The following is a 22408-nucleotide window of genomic DNA, read 5'->3' on the forward strand; positions in this document are numbered from 1 at the left end:
ATAAAAGTCATAAAAAGGTCCCCGAGGTAAAGTGTATCCTTTTTGTTAATTTTAATAAAGAATATGTGTATCTGCAAATTTTAATATTTTAAATTGAATAATTTGTCTGTGGTACACTAAAGAGCAGTCAGACAGGCATAAAGCTACCATTCATGTAACTATAAATATCTTCCTTTTATAAAATATTGATGATAGAAATATTAGTAACTTATTTTTTTATTTCACATACAAAGCTGTAATATAAACTATACATGTAGATAATATCAAAATCAAACAATTTTTTTCCTACAAAAGTCTAACATTTCAAAACTTTATGGCTATTAAACTACTTCGAAATATTTTTTAAAATAGTTCAAAGTTAGTCAATGATTTATATAGAATAAGAATAATATTTTATGGGCTTAAGTTTCTCATTTTTTGAACATTTAGAAAACCTTTCATGACTGCAATCTTAAATAAAGAAATATTTAATTATTCTTTCATTTTCATTTGTTAGAATTCATTATCAATAAAAAACTTGTTCAGTTTTAAATATTTGTAAGATGAATTACTTTTTATAAAAGGTTTAGTTATATCTAACAACAATGGCCTTATAATATTCATAGTTTAACTCCTATCGACAGAATGATATTCCTGAACTTTAAATAACTCTTATGTAATTTGGTTGTTGATTAGTTACCTCTTACTTCGTAGTATTGGTGTTTTGAATGTTTATTTGTTGAACTCGAATTATAGATTGTTATGCTGTGAACATACTTGCATTATTAAATGAAGAATAGTGAAGCAAATAGTGAGAAAGAATTGGCCAACCTACAACAGATTATAAATATTTTTTCTTAATAATATATGATCAAATGTATTTTGAATCTTCAGAGTGTTACACTTTTTTTTTAGAAATCCATTCTCAGTCATATAACGCCAAAAAAGTATACCTACAAGTTACAAATTAATTGATTTTTGGGAGTTTGATGATGCGTGTTAAAGAAAAAAATGAAAATCCCAATAAATGGGTGTATAAATTACATTAATGATCTATTTTCTTTTTTATTATTTTGCCACTGGAGCGGTTCAATAAATTGTGTAGAAAAACACACATAATATATCGTGTACGTAAAAAGAGATTTGTGACCGTGTCAAATTCCTTTTTGATTAAAAAGAGAAATGAAGCAATGCAATAATTGTATATCAATGTTTGTAATTTCAGGAGAAATTTTATTCTAATATTGAATCAGTCTGAGATTTATGACACTAAATAAATATAACCGTTTCTTGCAACAGATGTGAATGTAACTTCTTGGAATTATCATTCAAGATCATAAAATTAGGTTTAAGATCAAATACTTGGACAAAAAAGTTGGTTTTTTTTGTAACTTTGTACACAAGTCAATTTACGTATTAGGAAAAATATCTATTGCTATTTTTGTTGGAACTTTTATTCTCTATCTTTAATATTTATTACTTATGATCTTGTTGCTTTAAAGTAATTCATTGGTTGTTTCACTATGGAGATTTCATTTCGTTCTAATTTTTCATAAAAGTAACAAGAATGATTTTTATGATCAATGAGTCGGGATTATCCTTCAAATATTCAAAAAATCCCAGTCTTAGTTAAAAGAAAATAATTTGGTATGTTCATTTTTGAAGGTTAAATATTGTCTTAAATTAAATTTACAGCCACTGTGAGTCTTTGAAACCATTCGTTTCCAATTTGCCGTGAAAATATATATAACAAATTTGAAAGCGACGCAAAGAGTGACTATTGGTGAATTAACTTGGACAGGACACGACATCAGGGCAATCATCGACCCAACCAATAAATGATAAATGGTTGGACTGAAGAGGTCAATTGAGGGGAATCCAAAAAAGGGATTTCAAAGTTCGCCAATGACCTTCCTGTGAGCCTAATGACCATAAATGGGGGCGTAAAAAAGTTGATCCTCGCATCCCATGTCCAAGACTAAGGTTACCTCCTCTCAGCTGCTTAGAGCACTACACCAAGATCTTGAGGCAGTAGGAAAAGGGCCGAATTCTTTTTTTTTTGAAATTTTTCTTGGTGGAAAAAGTTTTTACCGTCGATGACCACTGCCACAGGATTTAATGATTTTTGTTTAATATTGATTTAATATTGACATAGTATATACATAATAGTGGTTGTTATTTACAAGTAGATCTTGAAATCATTTATCTGTTGTAAGTATATGTATACTACATAATCATGAAATAGTTATCATTCTTAGGATCTGATAAACATGATTTGCCTTTGATTATAAGCTGTTGTTAAATTAGAAATAGGTCGACAATGATCTTGGTCGGGTTAATTAGAAAATAATTGCTATATTATGAAAACAACACTTAGCCATTATCTTGATTCTATTTATTCAATCTTGGGGCGGATAAATGTGCATAGGGGAGGGGGGGGATTCGTGGACAATACATATACATACAGAAGGAGGGAACATGTATTAGGTAGATAATATTCATTGAAGAGAGATTTTTTATCCCTGGAGGTGTAAGAAAGAGAAAGAGAAAAGGGAAATAGAAAAAGAAGCTATTACAATTTTCTCCGCCTTCCATTTTGTTTTTTAATTCTTCTTCCTCATTCTAAAATCAGGTCACAAAAACATTCTTTTTCATTCCCGTAAAGCAACACAAATAAATTTGGAGGTGATTCCTGTTTAAAAAAAATCACATAGAGATATTAAAGTCACCTTGGTACAAGAAACATTTCATATTTTCGTACATTTTTTGCAATAAATGGAATGATGCAGAATTTTGCATATGCTACATCTGAAATGATTTTTTTTTACAGAACAGTTTGGAACTTGTGCTACTCAAGATAGTATTAGAAAACTCATTGACCATTTCTTTTTATTATTATTGCATAATTATTTTCCTTTTTCCTTCCTCTCCTAGCTATATAATTAATTTGATAGAGATAAAACAGTAAAGTTCGAACTAATAGTATAAAAACGTAAAAAGGCAGGGAATATGCCATGCGGCAAAATCTTCTCGAACCCAAACTACAAGCTGGAAAAGGGTAGGAGGCAAAATTACCAGCGGCGAAAATGTTTGAGATAAATCTGTGACATATGGTTTTACCAATTTCTGGCATCTACAAATATATCTTGATAAAAATGCATTGAATTTTTGTTTGTAGCACTGAAAGTCTGAAAATTTCGGAATGGGATACCTTCAAACATCTCTTATTTTGCATGCATTGTTTTGACATAAAAAAAGAAAACCTATTTCATTTTTCATAGCAGCAATTAAAATTAGCCTAATTACTAATGCTTCGCTGTTTGTTATTAATTTTTCATTAATAAATAACAAATATTTGGGGTTTTCATGGAGTGAAATCTTTCTTTTACAAGTAGCTTTTGCTTTAAACACTTATGTTCTGGTCATTTTGAGTAGGTAAGTTAAAGAAGAAGTAAATTGTTGTAAAAGGCTTTTATGAAGATTATTTCCTTCTTTTATTAAACACCCTTTAGCCTAAACTCTCTTCCCTCCGTATTGAATACTGAACGTCCACCTCTTATCCCCCTATCAAAACAATTTAAAATCATTATTTTAACCTCATTTTCTGAACATCGTTGACACAAAATATAACTTAGTTACTAAGAAAGAGGAAAAGAAACTCAAACAAAAGATAATTCAGGATAATTTAGAAAGAAATAATGAGTACAAAAGACTTTGAAAAACTGCATTGAAGATGACATTATCTTTAAGTATATAAAGAGGTTAAAAGAATAGGTGAAATGTGCAAAAGTAATTACTTTTTGGTAATGAAACTATGTATACTTTTCAGAAATATTTAACGATTGAAAAATAAAGTTTACTACAGTATTTATTATTTCTTCCTACTACAAAGTAATATCAAAAATAAATATTTTTTAATTCTATTATTTCATTAACACAAGAGCTTAGACTGTTTTTGGTTGTTGGTTATCTATTTTTCTAATTGTGTTCTCCTTACCAATGTTTTGAAAGTTGATAGATTAAATTCAAATGATATTTTGATAATCTTTCAACAATTTTCAACATTAATTGCTCACTTATTACAATAACCAACTAATTTCGGCCCTTTTTATTAATTTCTTTTTTTGGAAAGGTTGAGCGATACAGGTAAATTAATAAAATTAACAACGTGTTGTAGCCTTAACCTTTGTATTCAACTTATAAACACCAAAACTAGTGAATGGATTTAGATAATTTTTAGTGTTAAATTCTCTTGGAATACTACACTGAACATTTACTTGTTTTTTTCCTCAAAGCTACTCGATTGTTTTTGTACAAACCTGTTTTTCTTAATATTTTCCATATAGCATTAAACTACGGTCTTAACTTTAAAAGGTTTAGACACAAATGAGTTTTGTATTCCTTAATAAGTAATTACTAGAATCATAAATCTAAGTTAGGATTTTGGGCAGAAGTTTAACCTCAAACGAATCAGGATTACGGGTTTTATCAATTATTAAATGTTGTGTTTGCTATAGTTTTATGCATCGGATACTGTATATTTCTTGAGTATTGATTTGTTAAATATTTTGTTAGAAACAAACTTTTAGAGAAACTCAAAGAGTATATGATGAAGTTTTATGAAGAATAAGTAATATATTATATTGCTATGTAATTTATTAATCCCACATTTAACGAGTGAAGCCAGGCGTTTAAGCTAGCGTGTGGGAAGGATATGTAATCTATCGAGCATTTCCCATGATGTTATCATTATAGAGCTTGGCCATCTTTGCAGAATTATAATCATGTAACTTTAGAAAAACAAAAATATAGTAACGATGCAAACTTTGTTTTGGTAATTTTCTTTTGTAATAAAATCTTTTAAATAAAAAAATTTCATAATTCTATTGATATAATTACTCAATTATTCAATCGATTTTTATCTTCCGTACAGTGCTGGCGTCGACAATGGGTTGTAATGGATCTAGTGGAGACTCTGGACTCTCCTGCTCTCATTGCACGGATCTATGGAAGTCACTTACATGAGGATCGTAATTTACCCATCTCAACAATCACCCTTACAGATATCCATGCATTACATCGTGCTCAATCACGGTAATTAGCGCCTTTAATGTATAATTTTCAGAACTAAAATACAAAGAGTTTTTAGGGTGAGCAATGGGATGGAAAATACTTATGTAGTAATAACCAATATTATGTATTAAAAAATACAGAACCAAGAATTTTCGATAAAGTTTTTTTCGTTATTTTATTATTGTTATTCCTCTTCAAGAAAAAAAAGGGAAATTCTTTCTTTTGAATATATAACTTTGATAGTATGTATGTACATATATTTTTCCATATACAAGAAACTGTAATTTTTTTATGTTATAGGTATACTTATTATTTATTTTTTGATAGAATTACATGCATACATATAGATAGTGGCGTTCTGAATACCTATTACCTATAAAAACGCATAAAAATACCAATTTGATTTAAGTAGACATCAATAATATATATTTTTTAATTTAACTTGTCAAATTGGTGTTGAAATAAATAGTAATTTATATATACCGGATGCGCATTTGAAATTTGGACACTTATAAAAGAGAAGAATAAGAAAAACACATTAGAAGAATTGATCATTACGCACGTCAGCTGACAAACTGTTTGTAATGACACACTTTGTAAAAAAAAATGGCCTCACAATGAGACAAAAGAACCAAGATAGCAGCTCTACTTCACACCGAATAAACACCAACAGAGATCATAAACTTGATTTAGGTTAGCAGGCAGATTATTTACAACGTCAAGAATGCCATTAACCTATTAATGGCGATAATTAATTGGGACAGTTAGAAACAAATCAAAAGTTTGTTTACCTATTTATGATTCAAATAAGCGAATCATGAAACAAAATTATATTTGAAACGAGCTTCGACAAGATGGTGCACCGCCACGCACACCAGAGGTTACACAGTCCTTTTTGGAGACCAACATTCATTTTAGCCCGAAAACAATGTGGCCACCATATTCACAAGATACCAACCTGCTAGATCTTAGCATCTGGCTGCATTTCTAGGCTAGAGAATGTTGGACAAAACCACCGAACCTCAAAGCTCTTAAACCTTTTGTTGATGAGCATTGGAATTCCATATGCACCAAATACGTGATTACTACCTATCAGAGCTTCTTGCGGTGTATCAAGATCATTATCAGATAGAAGCAACATTAAATATTAGAAGTGACAATACATGTGCCGACATCGTCAACAAGCTTAGTTAATGCAACTACCCTGGTTTCCAAAATTAAACTGGCTAAAATGCCATCTTCAAAATGTCTAGCTTTCAATTACGCACCCGGTATCTATATTAGTCAATAAATTCGTGCATAAAATGAGTCATGACCTCATTAAAGAAAGAAAGATTGAGAAATACAGACTCACAAATATATCAGTAAAACTTTTAAAGTTTGATCAGGTAACCCTCACTTAATGAATTACGTATATATGTATTAGTGATGCCCGAGTTAATTTTTATGAGACAGCGGGTTCCGTATGTCTTGAATTCTGTAAATTGCAACATTTTGTCTAATAGTACTACTACAGGAAACTTAATACAAACATAACGAAATACATTATTATTGTCTTACATATGTGTTGTGTCAATATTAAAACAATCTTGAATAAAAATCAAGATAAGGAGAAAATTTCATACATACATTCAACTCAATATTTCAGAGACATATTTGTGTCAATTATAGGCTACGTCTTCAAATTTGTAGATGAATTAAAATACTCAAGAATTTTAGATATAGTTTAAAACCTTTATTTGATTTAAGAAACTTATATTGACCCCAATTTGGCCACATTCGACTAAAATCCATCGATTTAACTTTTTATTATTATTACGATCAATTTTGGCTACTTGAAGTACAATTTGCAGTGCCTCCAAAGGGTTAATGCGACTACTTTGTTACTAGAAATTGACGATTCCAAAAAATTTTAATACATAAAGTTTAATGTTCCCTTCTCTACATTTGAAAAAATGTGTCGTATGGAAGGGTGAGAAATGGTGGATATACTGCAGTGTATAGCCTATTGTATGAGACTTGAAAATTCTTACATAAAGACACATGTTCAACAAAAAATTATGAAATTTCGGATGTAAAAAAACTTAATTCCTAGTGTTAAGTCAGTCCTAAATAAGGTCTGAAGAATACAGTACCGTCTAATTCGTTGTCGGTATGGTTATTTTCAGTCATACATAACAGTTCTAAAAACTTACTAAGTTCGCTCTTAAATAACGTCACTCAATTTGGATCTTTCATTTTATAGTTAGTTCTAATACTAACAGTCCGAAAGACAGGTCCCAAGAACTTCTCCTAAGACTAAGCTGTACCGAATAAATAATGACTGATGCATCACTATTAATTACAAACTTATGAACAAGTTAAATTTGGTTTGAACTGCGGGTTGAAAATACAAGGCCCGACTTAACCCGATCCAAAAATTGTTTGGAATGACAAATTACCTATTAAAAAGGAAAACTCAAAACTGAAATTTAATATATGTTACGCGATACAGCTTTTAGTTCTGAGCTATTTTCCATGATGAATTTAGTCAAAAATTGTTTCAAAAACCATTCAGTTTTGTATTGTAGTTCGTAAGCCACTCACCTGATTAATGCATGTAATAAATCATTTGATAGCTATTGAGTTATTCAACAAAGTTTAAATCAGAATTTTTTTTTATTCTGTTATAAAAAAAGTATATATGTCCTTGGCTTATTATTTTACCTTAATTAACTCAAACATTATATCCACGGTTTTTCATCCAACTTTAAAAACTTTACCATATATTAGAAGTTAAATTAATTCATGTTTTACATAACATTATTAAATACACTTCCATTATATTATAAAATAGGAAATATTAATAAATAAAGCAGTTTCTTTTGTTAATATTGTTCCTCTATAAAACTCACCAAAAAATTTCAACCCATAAAACATATAATCAATATTTGTTTGTATTATGCACATTCTACACACAAAAGGTATAGAAAAAAATAATTCCATGGTTTTTCTGATAGATATCGTTAGTATTGTAGATCTAGCGTTGTATAAGTCTTATCAGGTTAAGCTAAATAGTATTAGAAAGATAATATTTTACATAAAATCTACTTTGCACAAAAGACCGTTTGTAACCTTTTAAATAAGGCTGGATTAAAAAAGAAGCTCGATGTTTGGGTGCCATACGAGTAATCGACAAAAAAAACTCATGGACCAAATTTCCATCTGCGAATCCCTGCTTAATCGCAACAAAATTGATCCATTTGGGAAGCAGATAGTTACTAATAGTGAAAAGTGGGTCATTAATGACAACATTAAGTGAAAACGGTGGCAATGCTAGGATTAACGGCCTACAAGATTTTGCAGTGTATTTAGTATGATGGCCAGGAAATCTTCTACTCCGAGCTGCTCTCCTATAGCCAAACTCTTAATTGGGAGTTTTAATGTCAACAATTGGACCTTCTAAAGAGACCCATTACCTAAAAGTAGCCATCTTTGGCCAGTAGAAGAGGAGTTGTGTTCCATCAGGACAATGCTAGCCAAACACATCAATATTGACTCACGGGAAGCTCCAAGAGCTTGGTTAGGAGGTTCTTATCGATCCACCTTATAGTCCGGATCCGGAACCAAGTAATTACCACCTTTTCCTCTCTATGGCAAACGATTTTGTTGTTGAAAAATTCGCCTCAAAAGAAACTTTTGAATATTGACTCACCCAATTTTTGGGCAATAACGACAAGAGTCTCTACGAAAGAGGAGACATTATGAAATTACTTTCGAAATGGCAACAAGTTAAAGAACATGAAATCGTCATAGCTCATTGGCAACGCACTCGGGAGCTATTCTTCTATTGAACTCAATTTGCGTTCGATACCAGGTGCTTCCTAGAGAAATAAATATATAATAGTCTATGTATGTATATGGATTTCACAAAAAGATTTATAGGTTAGATTGAGTAATTGTAATACTATAATGTTTACTTATACTTAATCAGTGCAACTCCATCTAATCAATTAAACGAACATTAAAAAAAAAAGAAGGTTCACATTTAACCTCCATAAGAATTGTCTTACTATGCTTAGTAAAACATTGAAAGGAAAGAAAAACTAATGGATTTTTATCTACTAGACCTTAATATAACAAACCCTTTTAAGTTGAATATTCATCGTATAAGGTTTAAATGCAAGTTATCTCCTACTAAACTAATGCTACCTCTAAATTATATGTTTAAAAAAACCCAATGAAACTATGCTATCTCTCAAGAACTAGCCATTTTATGCTAAATAATTGGAAGATTTGTATGAATTTATAGGCATTATAACTGCTGTCTCTACATGAAGTACCACCAAACTACATTGGACAAAGTAATTAAAAACGGTTATATCTAATTATGCTCGACAACACGTGTTTTAATTGCATCTCTAACATGAAAATAATTATTTGCTTTATATATATATAAGACGCTCAAGTAATACAGATATTAGTATAAATACTGTGTGGGTGTACAGAAGAGAGAAGAAAACAGTATCATTATAACTAATAATAACCATAGAAACCGTGTAATGTGAAATTTTATTATATAATATTATTTATAGTAATAAATTAAACTTGTTATAAAAGTTATAAAGGGAGATATTGGTTTTACTTTGTTCTGATAAAAGTTTTATCAAAATCAGAGGATATTATGTTTTGTGGATATATAAGATGAAAAAATATGGTCAAAGTCAACCGTACTTTTTTTATAACAGACTAATGAGCTGTTGCTCAATAACAATAACTATCAAATGATGAATATCATTAAATCATCAGATGGTTTACGAACTAAAATTCAAATCTCACGTTTTTTCATAAAAAAGCTCGGAGTGGGATTGAGTTAGAAATGTGCAGTTTTATTTTAAAGTATTTCAGAAATAGATTTTATTTCAAATATTAAAATCAATTCAAAAAGGACAAAATAAATATGTACATTTTTCATGGGATGACCATTAACAAATGGTATTTTACGGGTCTTTCATTTCAAACGCGTATCATTCCTACCAAATGAGATTCATAGAGTAAGATTCCCCTGTTTTACGTTTTATGGATCGTTAAAATACATATATATACATATACCCATTCATTAGCAAATACGTCAATCGTGTCTATTTTAAACCATTAAGAATAACATAAACTGGCAAACTTTGATACTAATTATTTTTAAGAAAATACATTGTTCGTATTATAGATATAAAGTAATAATGAATCATAAGAAACAGAGTTTTAATCAGGGTTGGACATGAAACATCGTGATGAACTTAAATTATTGAAGGCAGTCGTTCTACGCTATCATGATTCAAATAGGTCGATGTAGGTATCTCATCTTATTTTCATTTGATAATGTGTAAATATTTTAAGAAGGGAAGTATGAAATTATTTGAGGAGTTATTTTTAGTATATCAAAATGAAAATCGTAGAAAAATGTACAATATTATCATTAAGTTGATCATAGCTATACTCGAATATATATATATCCATGTCCTCAATTCTATCATTATGCCTGCAGATCCCATCAATACGCTTTCTCCATTGATGGAAGTGGACAGTCCCTTATGCTATCAGGAAGCTCTGAAACGGATTCCTATCTCTGGATGAAGAGTATACGAGATGTGTTATGGTCCGTCAGCTCTCATGCAGTCCCTTTCTGGACGCTCAACAAATATCCAACACACGGTATGTACAAATACTACTATATATTTATAGATGTAAATAATAGATATACTCACTTCATATATTAGATTTTATTAAAAATATTGGAATGCGATTTAACACAATGTATATTCATATCTTTGTTATGAGTTTCAGATTCTCACTTTATTTTTTTATTGGTAGTTTTCTGAATTATTGGAATATTTTGTGAGAGTATATCTCAAGCAATTTTTTTCTCCTTGATTTATCTTGGGGAGGGAATTGGATTTGCACGTGATCTCACACATGTACATTGTATATATATATATTAACCATTATGAAAGAAAAGTAGGTAATCATTGATAAGTATCTTCAACGCTTTTGTTGCCTGTTACTGTGCAAACAAGACCAGCTTGAATTATAAACCGATTAAGTAGATGTATACCATACATCTACTTGATATATATATATATGTGTTAAAATGGTATTCAATTCTTTGTCTTAAACGAGTGTTTACATGAAGCATTTGTCTTACATAGGTTACATTAGATAATCTAAAGCATATCAAAAGTGTGTAATAATTGAGATTAGGTTGAATATTTATATTTTTTTAAATCCCTACTGTTAATTAGGGGAAGCCAAGCAAGGAAATATTATGCATGTACACCATGGTATTATCTCACTATCACAAAAAAAATACAGTGTCTTTTCTGGTCAACCTCTTTTCTCATAATTATCAGTGTTCTGACCGTTGATTGGTTGAATTAGAAATATCTCCTTCTATGGTGTGAACATTTCTTAACCATTATTGAGTAATTGTTTCCCAGTTGGGAAGTATTGGCTAACTACTGATTGATTTTAGACGTTATTTTCTATTTTTGTTCTGAGAAAAAGTTACGCGATAAAATAAAGGGTACGGCGTGGTAATGAGCAAATATCAGATCCATCTTTCTCTTGAATCGGTGAATGGATTTCTCATGAACGATCGTTAACGATTTGATTCATATATGTAAAATATTAAAAACTTGAATATCTTGTAAATTAATACTAATAATTTTATTTATACACCCTCACTTTTCAAAAACAATACATACAAAAAAAGTTGTGTCATTATGGTGTAAATTTTTATTTAAAACTTTCATAACACTCGCTCCCTATCGAGTATGAAGTGATAATGGCACACCTGCTAATATGAAAAATGTTTGGGAGAAAAACAACCTAGCTGTCAAGACGTATTAATAGATCTGCTTTGAGCTGCTATGTAAAGAAGGAAATAAACGCAAACCCTACTCTATATCTAGCAAGAATACTACCAGGAATTTATCCGATATCGATCCACAATTCTACGCAAATCTCAGAAAGACTTACACATATAATTTCCCAACAAGTACTTAGTTTTCTTGACCAGAGTTACTCGTAGTTAGTTAGTCTTACATTGGAAAACTAAGATTTTTTTAACGCTATATTTATAAAAAAAATTATTATTCTTATGAATCCACATTTTAGTTCTAATGTTTTCAGTATGCTCTTGAAAACTGCAATCGGATTAATTACAATTGTTTATTTATCTTGATAATGCCTTGTTTAGGATTTATTCGTATATTGAGCTATTTTTAATTAAAGTTAAGTAAATTTAATTAGCAGTATTGCTTAAAAAATGTTCCTCCTAATTTCTTAAATTATTCTTTTTTTCAATGTGCGGACTGAGGCGTACAACGGTTGTTGCAAAGTTATAATATTGTAGCCATTATTTTATATAATACACGAAACCTCATCAAAAATTAATTGACACTAATTTGATTCCCAAAATTTGCCAGTAAAGTAATGAGTTTTTTTATTAAAAAAAAAAATTAATGTGTTTACAATAATAATAACAAACTCATGTTGTTGAGATTACTATAATTATTAGGATTTCTATTTTTTTTCATCGGTTTTATACTCATACAAGTATTTTTTAGCAATTCTATTGATATTAACATTTGTAAAATGGATATAATTTTTTTTTTTCTAAATGATGCAAAATTTAAATGATAAATTTATGATAATTGCTTAACTATTTATCATAAAATTAAATACTTTTTATATTTGGGGTTTATTTTTTACCCAGATAACTAAAAAAGGTTCATAACTTGACATTTTCTGCGCAATAAGTTAATAATAATAAATAAACACGGTTCAGCTGGTCCACTACGAACATACAATTAGAATTTACAACTGTCTGCATAAAGAATTGTAGAATTTTATAAAAATGAAAGGTTGAGTGATCAATTCACTCCAATTATTTTTCCAATATATATACATAATACATAGTTACTGATTTATTATATTGGAGAGGAGTTTTAAAACTAAAGATGATTATCGATGATTTAGCGGTCCAATCATGTTGATCTCTCCTTCTCCCACCCAACTACCCTCATACAAGAAAAGAGTCTTACATAATATGTAAATCGCTTCCTTTATGCTAATCTCTTCACTATTTTTCGTGTGTGTACAACTAATATTAAAAAATATCTTTTCCCAAGGAATATATTCTATTATATGTAATATGTATATCAAAAAGAAGATTGTTAAATTTAGAAATGCTTCGATGAAAATTAATTCCTTTGTTATGTTAATGAAAAAAAAGAAAAAAAAGTTTTTTCCCTTGCTGACAGTTGGATTAACTTTATGTTATTCTTAATTCGTCAGTCCTCTGCCTACCCATGTCCTTAAATGAATATTAAATGCATTGGTCGTCATGTTTTATCATGAGAAAGCGCTTTTTATATATGTATGTACATTTGTGAATATTATTCAGTCTGAATAAATGATTAAAATCTAATTTATTGTTAGACTTTTGCAAAAATAAATTCTTCTCTCGCTTTGCACAAAAAATCATCTTGTTTGTTGAACAGTCTTATCTGCATCACTACTCTTGTTTATTTTACTGGTTAAGAGACAAAATATAAATGTATTTAATAAATAAATAAAACACTTTTTGGTTGAGTTTTTGTTTTTTCAGTTTCTTTATTTTTCTCAATAAGACTTTGAATATGTTTGCATTTTTTATCTAATCCATCTAATAAGTAAAAAAATGTGAACGTCCATTTGGTGGTTGGTTTTATGGGTGCATATAACATTTCGATTTTGATGATATATATTTGGTACATAAATACTCTTTGTAAAAAGAAATATCAGACCGTCTAGTAATTAATGTTTATCATTTTGGCAACCAAACTAACATGTTTTTCAGGACGGACGGAGTTACTTTTTCTCAATTTTAGACAATGTCCTTCCTGAACGTTGTGCACATTTGAAATGAAAATTACCACAATGGAATCTTCGAAACCAAAATACTGTATGTTTTGGATGTTACAGTATCAGGACCATTAACACTATTCACATTTTGAGCCACCTTGCTTGTGTTTTCGCCTTGTCCGAAGAAAATGGTAAAATATAAGGTATTTCCTCTTTGATGGTATCCATCTTTGATAACTGTGAAACTAAATGAATTCAAATAATCACAAAACTGTTGTAATTTTTTTTGAATATGTAATCATATATTTGAAAGAAAGAGTGCGAGGAGAAGGCAAGAGCTAGACATAGACATATGGTACACCTGAGTGATGACCCTTATTAATATTATCTGGGAGGGGAGGGGGGGGATGAATTACTGCTATAAGAGGAGAACCTTCCAAATTTAATATAGTATTATTTTTTAAACACTTTAAAGGAAACATATACGAGAATGCTTTCTTCAGAGGGATAAGTTAACACCCTGACAACCTATTAAATATGGAACAAAACCAAAAAGAAACATGCACCATGTTTTATTGAATAATTGAAATCCTTTAATTACACCTATTAAATCAAAAAAAGTATTGAAATCTCGGCAATCAGTAAAAGAGACACGAGTACCTTTTGAAAAGGGAAATATTTCATCAAATAAGTAGGAAACAGAAATAATAATAAAGAAATAGAAAAATGGGGAAAAGACAAATTTCTCTTTCTTTTAAATGAGTACCATTTTTCTTTTTCGTTTTTTCCTCCATTTTTTTACCTTTTATTGGTTACTTATAAGCGACATATACATATTGGTAAAAGATGTAAAAAAAAATGTGAAGAGATTCAATCAGTGATATTTTCCCTTCCATTATTATTGGTGCTGCATTGTAGTTAAGGTTTTGACAGGTTTTACAATGTATTTATTAATTAAAATGATATGGAAATGAAGGGATTTTCATTATATGTAGGTATCAGTCAAAAATAAATACTATTATGTCAAAACTGAATCTCTGGCAATCTAGGCGGTGACATGTAACAAGGTTTGACATCCACACTAGCCCATGTCCAGTAAACATCAAGACAGGCTCTTGCAAGATGTCCCGTATCTTTAAGCGCGTTGTTTCCGATTGTACAAAAAGGTAATATAAAGGTTTTTCAACAATCCACTTTCTTGATATCTTTCGGATATATAGGTCATACCTAGTAGTTATGGAGGCTATAGTCCTTTGCCATCAAATTTGAACAAGATTTTTTAGTAGACTTTGTGTTTTGCCTGCTGTGTGTGTCGGTGAAACATCCAACTGTAACAAATAATTGTCCAATGCAGTAAGGCCCCTCATTTTGGTATCAAGGATGGCTTTAAACCCTCGGACATGGGCTATGATTGACTTTGTCTGATCTGCCGTGATCATAATCAAAAACTGCTTCATAATTCCGTCCTTTAGAACTAGAGGCTTCCTCTTACTCTTTTTCGCCTGGTCATACGTACCAAAGTGCTTAGACTGATGTCAATAAGGGATAAAGTATATTTTTGCTTCGGCTGAGCATCAAGAAGAGTTTATACCTGTTGCCAATTTAACTTTAATTTCTCCATTATTTTTAGAATTTTATTTTTATTTCTGTATTTAGGTCCAACATAACATAGATACAACTCTTATATCGTGAAAAGTCCTTCTTTTCATATTTAAAACGGGGTAGTTTAAAAATCAGGCCTTTTAAATTTGGTAAACCCACCCAGTAGCACATGGGCCAAAAAGTCCTGGGCTTAACAAATGGATGGCGCTATTTTTTTAGTCTAGTTTTGAGTTATTTTGCTAAGTGTGACACAGCTGTTATTATTTCCAAAATAATGGATCAAAAACAATTTCGTTTTTTAATTTTACACTGGTCTTTGATGGGAAAAATACCGTTCAAACTAACCAATGCCTTAAAAAGCGTTACGGGGACTCCTCTTCATAAAAGGGAATAGATAAGTAATAATGATATTAAATTAAAAAAAGTCAATTTTGGTCCCATGAAAAAGTGATCTCTTTGTTAAGCCCGGGACTTTTCAGCCCAGATGTTATATGGTATTTCCCATTTTCTTTTCTTTTTTATTATGAATCTACACATACTCATTGCTACATTGCTATTTATTCTATTAAGTAGTCTTTCAGTTTTAAGGTATTAAAAAAATGATGTCTCGACAGAGAGACAACATTTGCATTATTCATTTGGATTTAAATAAAGGAGGGATCACATTTAGGAAAATTGGTGAGGGGGTTAAAACACGTGGTTCATACCACTATATATATTTTGGGATATGTCCTATACTCTATATTAACTGTTTTTTTTAATATAGTCTATTTAGAAGGAGAGACTTTACTTTGAGTGAAGTCATTACATTAAAAACATTGTCTTAAATGTAAAAATCTATGCACTCAGTAAGTATAAAATGGCTTCTACCTAATGCATGCCATAAAAATGAATAATGAACTGACTTTTTCTTCCTCCGGTTATCTATCTTTATGGCGTCGTCGTAGCATACATATACATACAATATTCTATGTGCTCCACACATTATTGTATCCTTTCTTTTACAAAAATAAAAACTATATATATATAGCTATGCAATAAAAATATGACTTTATAATCATTATTCTTTGTGTCCTACGTGCTACCTTATAAAGCATCCATCCCTTCCTCCCTCACTCACTCACACAAACACACGACAATGTTTCACAAGACCCCATATAAAATACTAAAACCTTTTTGCATTTTGATTCAACTTGAAATATGCCACAATATTTATTTATAAATGTATCCATACAGGCAAAGAGCTCATGATGCAATGCTGAATCATGGAGATTGAATCAAATTCCGTTTATTTTTCTATGTATATACAATCCATTTAATGCTAGGTACGAATAGTAAATTATAGGGAGTGAGGATCCAAAAATTGCGGTAGCATGACTCAACTACAAATAGGGTGTTTTCTATGGAATCAAATGAAGACCACTCAAAAACAATTTTTGATATGTTGAAATACTTTATTTACCCATCTTTTTATATAATGAGTCATCCTTGACAAGCAATAATAGCATCGACACCCCGTTACACATATTGGCAGCTCTTGAGGATGAAACCCGTGACAATACCGTACAACGTAGTCATTTTGGCGGCTTGGAGCAAATACAAATTTGGATGAGAGGTGCGGAAAGCACTTTTCTCCATGACACCCCAAGTTTCAAAGTCTACGAAATTAAGATGAGAGCTGGAGAAGGGCAACATGGAGGCAGGCAAGAAGTTATCCATCTCGATTGTTCTTCTTGTCTGTATGGGGCTATAATTGACTTCTTGATGTTTAAAGATGTAAAATGGAGATACCAACAGTTTCTACAGCCTTCTCAGTACTGACAGCGGTGCTGAAAGATCGCTCAAGGGTTGCCACACTTATGTATGTAAAAACGTAAATAAAATTGCAATAACATATTTTATATACATTTTTGGGTCTGATATATCAAGTATAACTACTAGACAATAGAGGGATACATTTTTGATAGAAGAAAAGTTTTATTGCCTTATATTTGATGGTCCCTTTTTGACACCCAATAGTTCACTATTTTCCATGATATTAATGAAAAATGGTTTTTATTGTTATAAACACGGCAAACATTAACATGCTAAAGTAACATTAAAACAATCTATACATTACAGAGTGCAATTAGTATTTAACAACAAAAAAGGTTGTTTTTTTTTAAATTGAGTATCTAAAAAGGTAATCCTCTAATTTTAATTTATTTTGAAATACCAAACGAATATATATAAAAAAAATTATTCAATGAAATGGCCTTGGGCGTCAGTAAAACATCTAATCGACCTCAGAAATGAGAGAGATTCTTGATGACAGTCTTCTTTGGTAGATTTCAAAATTCCTCGCGGATCCTGGATATCAGCTTGGATTTTGTGTAGCACAAGTGTCTGTTGGTGTATCGCTAAACTGATTTCCCCACAAAAAAATCCATGGGGTTGAAGCCCGTTGAGCTTGGAGGCCAAAGGCTCGGTAATACAAACTTAAAATCGCAGCAAATATACAATACTATTTCGACGATTACGGATGTCATTTTTTGTTTAAATGACGTAAACCCTTCTGGCTTGCAGCCAAAACAACGTGCTACGCCGATGTCGCAGACAAAGTTCATTTTTATACAAAGACTAAATACGTTATATAAAATTACCCATGCTGACCAGCTGGTTCTAGATAAATTTCCTTGTTATTTGTAATAAACGTGGCATTTGCATGTAAGCCATATAGGAATAAAGTTATCTCCAGTAGAATATTATTGTGGTGACGAGAATGAACAAATCTAACCACTTAGAGAAGATAATAATTAATAATAAACTTAATACAAAATAAAACAGAAAAACTTTCTTTCATTTTAGTTTTGTTTTACCCCTCTACTCCCTTTTTCTCTCCAGCTTCTTTAATTAAAAAACCCCCTTGTTTCTACCCCTTATTTTATCATACAATAAATAATATTGGTGTCAAGCTAAAAAAAAACAAATATTGAGTTAAATATATTGAACGTTTGCTATTTCTTTTTTCTTAAGAAAAGATTTGAATTAATTAAAAAAAAATTATAATTACTATTACCTATTAAATTAGTAAAATTATTAAAACAGCAAGTGTACTCATATAATAACAAAAAATTGAACTTTTTTAATTAAATTTCTATAAAATTTTAATACATAACATTTAAATTAGAACTGTTGTATTTTGAACTTTCTTCGAATTTCAATAAAGGCTAGTGTAGCAAAAATTTTCTTATGGTATGAAGATGATCTATGCTAAATTGTAATGTCCTACAAGGTCGTTTTTAGTTTGCACATATAGATCAAATACTCAAATTAGCAAAAACTCTTTACATAATGAACATAGATACTAAAGATACATTTTTAGTTCCCTTGCATAAACTCATTCCGATAGACTTTTTGATAACCAATATAATTTTTTGACAAAGGTTTTTTCTAAAATTCTACTAAAGAACTCAAAAAGAAAAAAAGTTAGAAAATTAGATGATTCACGTAATGCGCAAATACATTTATTTTTAATATTCAGAAATTTAAAATCGAAATTATCTTTTGTTTTTCTCTTTTTTTGCTCCATACAACAGCTTTAGAAAAAAATACTTGATCGATGTTTTTTTTTGGTCAGAATAATGTTTATCTTAATTAATTAATGCAAAATAATGATTAATGATGTATTTTATTCTAGTTGATTAAATAAGGAAATTGTATCGCCTTTGAAACTTGAGAGAAGTATTTTAGCTAAAGATGACGTCGTAGAAAAATTAAATTTTGTTTTAGTAATTTTCATAACATTTTTTCCCAATTACTTCAAATCGAAATTCCAAAAAAGTTGAAATCAAACTGGTCTAAGAAAGAGTATATTATATGGAAAGAAACTTAAACACACTGTTTAAGCGATTTATTGAATATGAGTATATTCTTATAATTTTATGTTAAGAACAAAATTCTCATAAAAATATACATTTATACGAATGTATAATTTTGCAATAAAAATCAATAAAAGGCGCGAATAAAATGTAAAAATTGGATCCCCCCCCCCTCATTTTTTTTAGGATTGCAATTTTAATGGGTGTAGTGCGGAAAACTTTATGTAGACACATATCTAAATATATACTCTTTATTGTACAATAACGGTCTTATAAAACGTCTTAATGCCATATAAATTATTCAATTGCTGTACTTATTATTATTAGAAAAGATAATTTATTCATTTTATTGATTACATTATTACTTATTTATTCATGGAAGGACTGTTACAAATAATGCTCTATTTAAAGCTCTTTCTTTTTCTTTTTTTTTTGCATTAATTCAAGTATAAATATCAAGTCGATGATATTTTATGTATAGGGCTCAACGAGGGAATCAACACCCTCTTTGGGTTACCATGGAACCAAATGTCGTCGTCATATCATTTTTTTTTTAATTCCGCTGAATATACCGACAAAACACATTATTTCTGTGTAATTTCATTACAGTGGAATAATTATATTCAGAGCTGCTGGAGATTCAGTTCACAAAGAAGGAACATAGATGCACCGTAGTTATGTGTCTAATTAAACAATTATCTTCTGTTAATCCAGAGGACTAATAGAAGGTTTCAGGGGTCTCAGGAGGCATACTGGATGTTCAGGGACGCGAAGTTCATCGAGAAGGTGCACACCATCATTGAACGGTCCCCAACGAGGCAATTCGTCTCAATTAAAAAGGAACTGAAAGTCAGTGACAAGAAAGTTAGAGCATGTGTTATCGAGGATCGCTATTACCAGTTTACTAGTAGGAAGTTAACTACATTTTTGGACCTCCAGCAGCCCCGATTTTATTATTATGGATTATTTTGTCTACGACTACCTTGAAGCACACACTAATAGAGATCCCCAGAAAAGAAGGGCAAATATGATGGCCGTTATTAAGGAGTACTTCCCATCTATGCCCAGACCTCGTCATCGAGGCCTTCTCCCGCTTCAGGGGCCTTGATTGAGGCTGAGTTCGAAGATGAAGGGATTATATCAAGCAAAACTCAAGACACTCATTACCTACCATGACTTTAATTTGTATATGAAATTAATTTTTGGGGTAATTACGGATGTTATTTTTGTAAATACTAGAAAGGGCGCAGATTTCATCTTCGAGTCCTTTATTTATAGCTATTTCAGTATAATTGCCTTTTAGCAACTTTTAAATATATGGATCCTATGTAATAGGATATATTGTTATCTTGTATTTATCCCTTCTTCATAGACACTCTCAAAAATATGTAAACACATTTCATATGAATAGATACAAATTTAAAACCTTATTTTTATATATACATAGCAGACAAATGCTGATCCATTTATGAATCGATTCTTTTACTAAAAGAGAAGAGGAGTAGGTATGTATGTTTATAAAAAAGATCATTTGTAAATATTTTAGAATCCATTAGAAAATTGAAAAGACACATATCTATTAAAAAAAGTATCCAGAAGCTTTAAGTTTGATGACACCATGTACATTGTCTGTAAGTATATAGGTACTTATATATCTGTTCCATTTTAGATAAATATATATATAGTAAATGTACATAGATATGACTTGAGTTTCAATATTCTACCACCAGGAGGCAAATAAATAGAAGAAATAAAAATATAAAGAAATGAAACAATGTAGGATTTTCTTAAACATATAAATATTGTCATATGTCTAACATACAGTATTGCAACAGCCTATTGATGAAAATCGTTAGCATTTATTTAAAAAAAAAAACAGAGGCAAAAAAATCAATTTTAAAAATGTTTTGGAGGAGAGCAGCTTAACAGTCATGAAGTTTCATAAGATCAGCTACAGGCAGCTGTGACGAAGGGGAGAAATAAATAAGCAAGGGCATATGCAATAATTACTACGACGTTGATCCTCAATTTTACTTTGAGTACAACAAGGACATACAATTAGAACTTTACAACAAATCCCTCAGGATTTTCTTTCATTTATGGATATACATAGTTTTTCAATTCGGTATTAAATGTAGTAGAATAGGAAGTTCACTCCTAAAGAATTAAATAATTATGATAACATCTTAAAAAAATAACAATAAAATCTTCAAATTTTCTCTCCAAAAAAAAAAGAATAAGCCTAAAATTGCACAAGATTAGCATCACTGCCTATGACTGAACATATTTTCGACCCAATGCGTTAGTTTGTAATATGTTAATGTTAAAATCTAACATCAAAGGGTTAACTAATATAATTAATTAATCAAATGTATGTTCTAATTTACATCATAAGAAACAGTATTGCTTAAATCTCTACGTAAATAATTCAAACTTTATTAGAATGTATTGATCTATGAAACTTCTATTGTGGAGAACGTAAAAACTTCTTTTCCATAAGTTAGAGCAAAAGAAAAGATTCCATGCCACTGTCTGACGGCAACTACATTAATAGATATTGCGATCTAAATTGCACCTTCATATTTACACAACATGTAGAAGTAAGAATCCATTAAGCTACATCTTACATAAATAGGATTTCACGCATAAGTGGAGCCCCACTTCTTTTTTGAAAGTGAGGGCTTTCTGTTCAGTATTAAATTATCGTTGATATATAGTTATTATATTCATACATAGGTATAAAGGGTTGATTAATAACATCACATGACATTGAAAAACTGTACACACCATATATACATCGCTGGGATGAAAGGATATAGTTGTATTCATATTCTTAAGTGGATGATGAGGTGATGAATGTTCAGGTCTAAAGGAGGCTCTAGATGGCTCTACCTATTATATATTTTGTATTCAGAGCTGAATAAATAAATTGCAAGAAAGTTGTAAAAATAACATCAGAATTTATAGACTCTCTCTCTCTCTCTTTGTTCATTCAAAAAGTTGCTTTATTCTCT

General features: G+C 30.1%; 1 protein-coding gene across 3 annotated transcripts in view; it reads left to right on the forward strand.

Moving 5' to 3' along the window:
* LOC121128277 (uncharacterized) overlaps positions 1-22408 on the forward strand; it is a 175847-nt gene that overhangs the window by 94744 nt on the left and 58695 nt on the right. For all 3 annotated transcript variants that reach the window (XM_040723856.2, XM_071892885.1, XM_071892884.1), the window contains 2 exons: positions 4913-5073; positions 10574-10740. In XM_040723856.2, the coding sequence (XP_040579790.1) occupies positions 4913-5073; positions 10574-10740 (328 nt within the window). The remainder of the gene's footprint in view (positions 1-4912; positions 5074-10573; positions 10741-22408) is intronic.

This window comes from Lepeophtheirus salmonis, chromosome 13, assembly GCF_016086655.4.
Source record: "Lepeophtheirus salmonis chromosome 13, UVic_Lsal_1.4, whole genome shotgun sequence".
In the NCBI taxonomy this organism is placed as follows: Eukaryota; Metazoa; Arthropoda; class Copepoda; order Siphonostomatoida; family Caligidae; genus Lepeophtheirus; species Lepeophtheirus salmonis.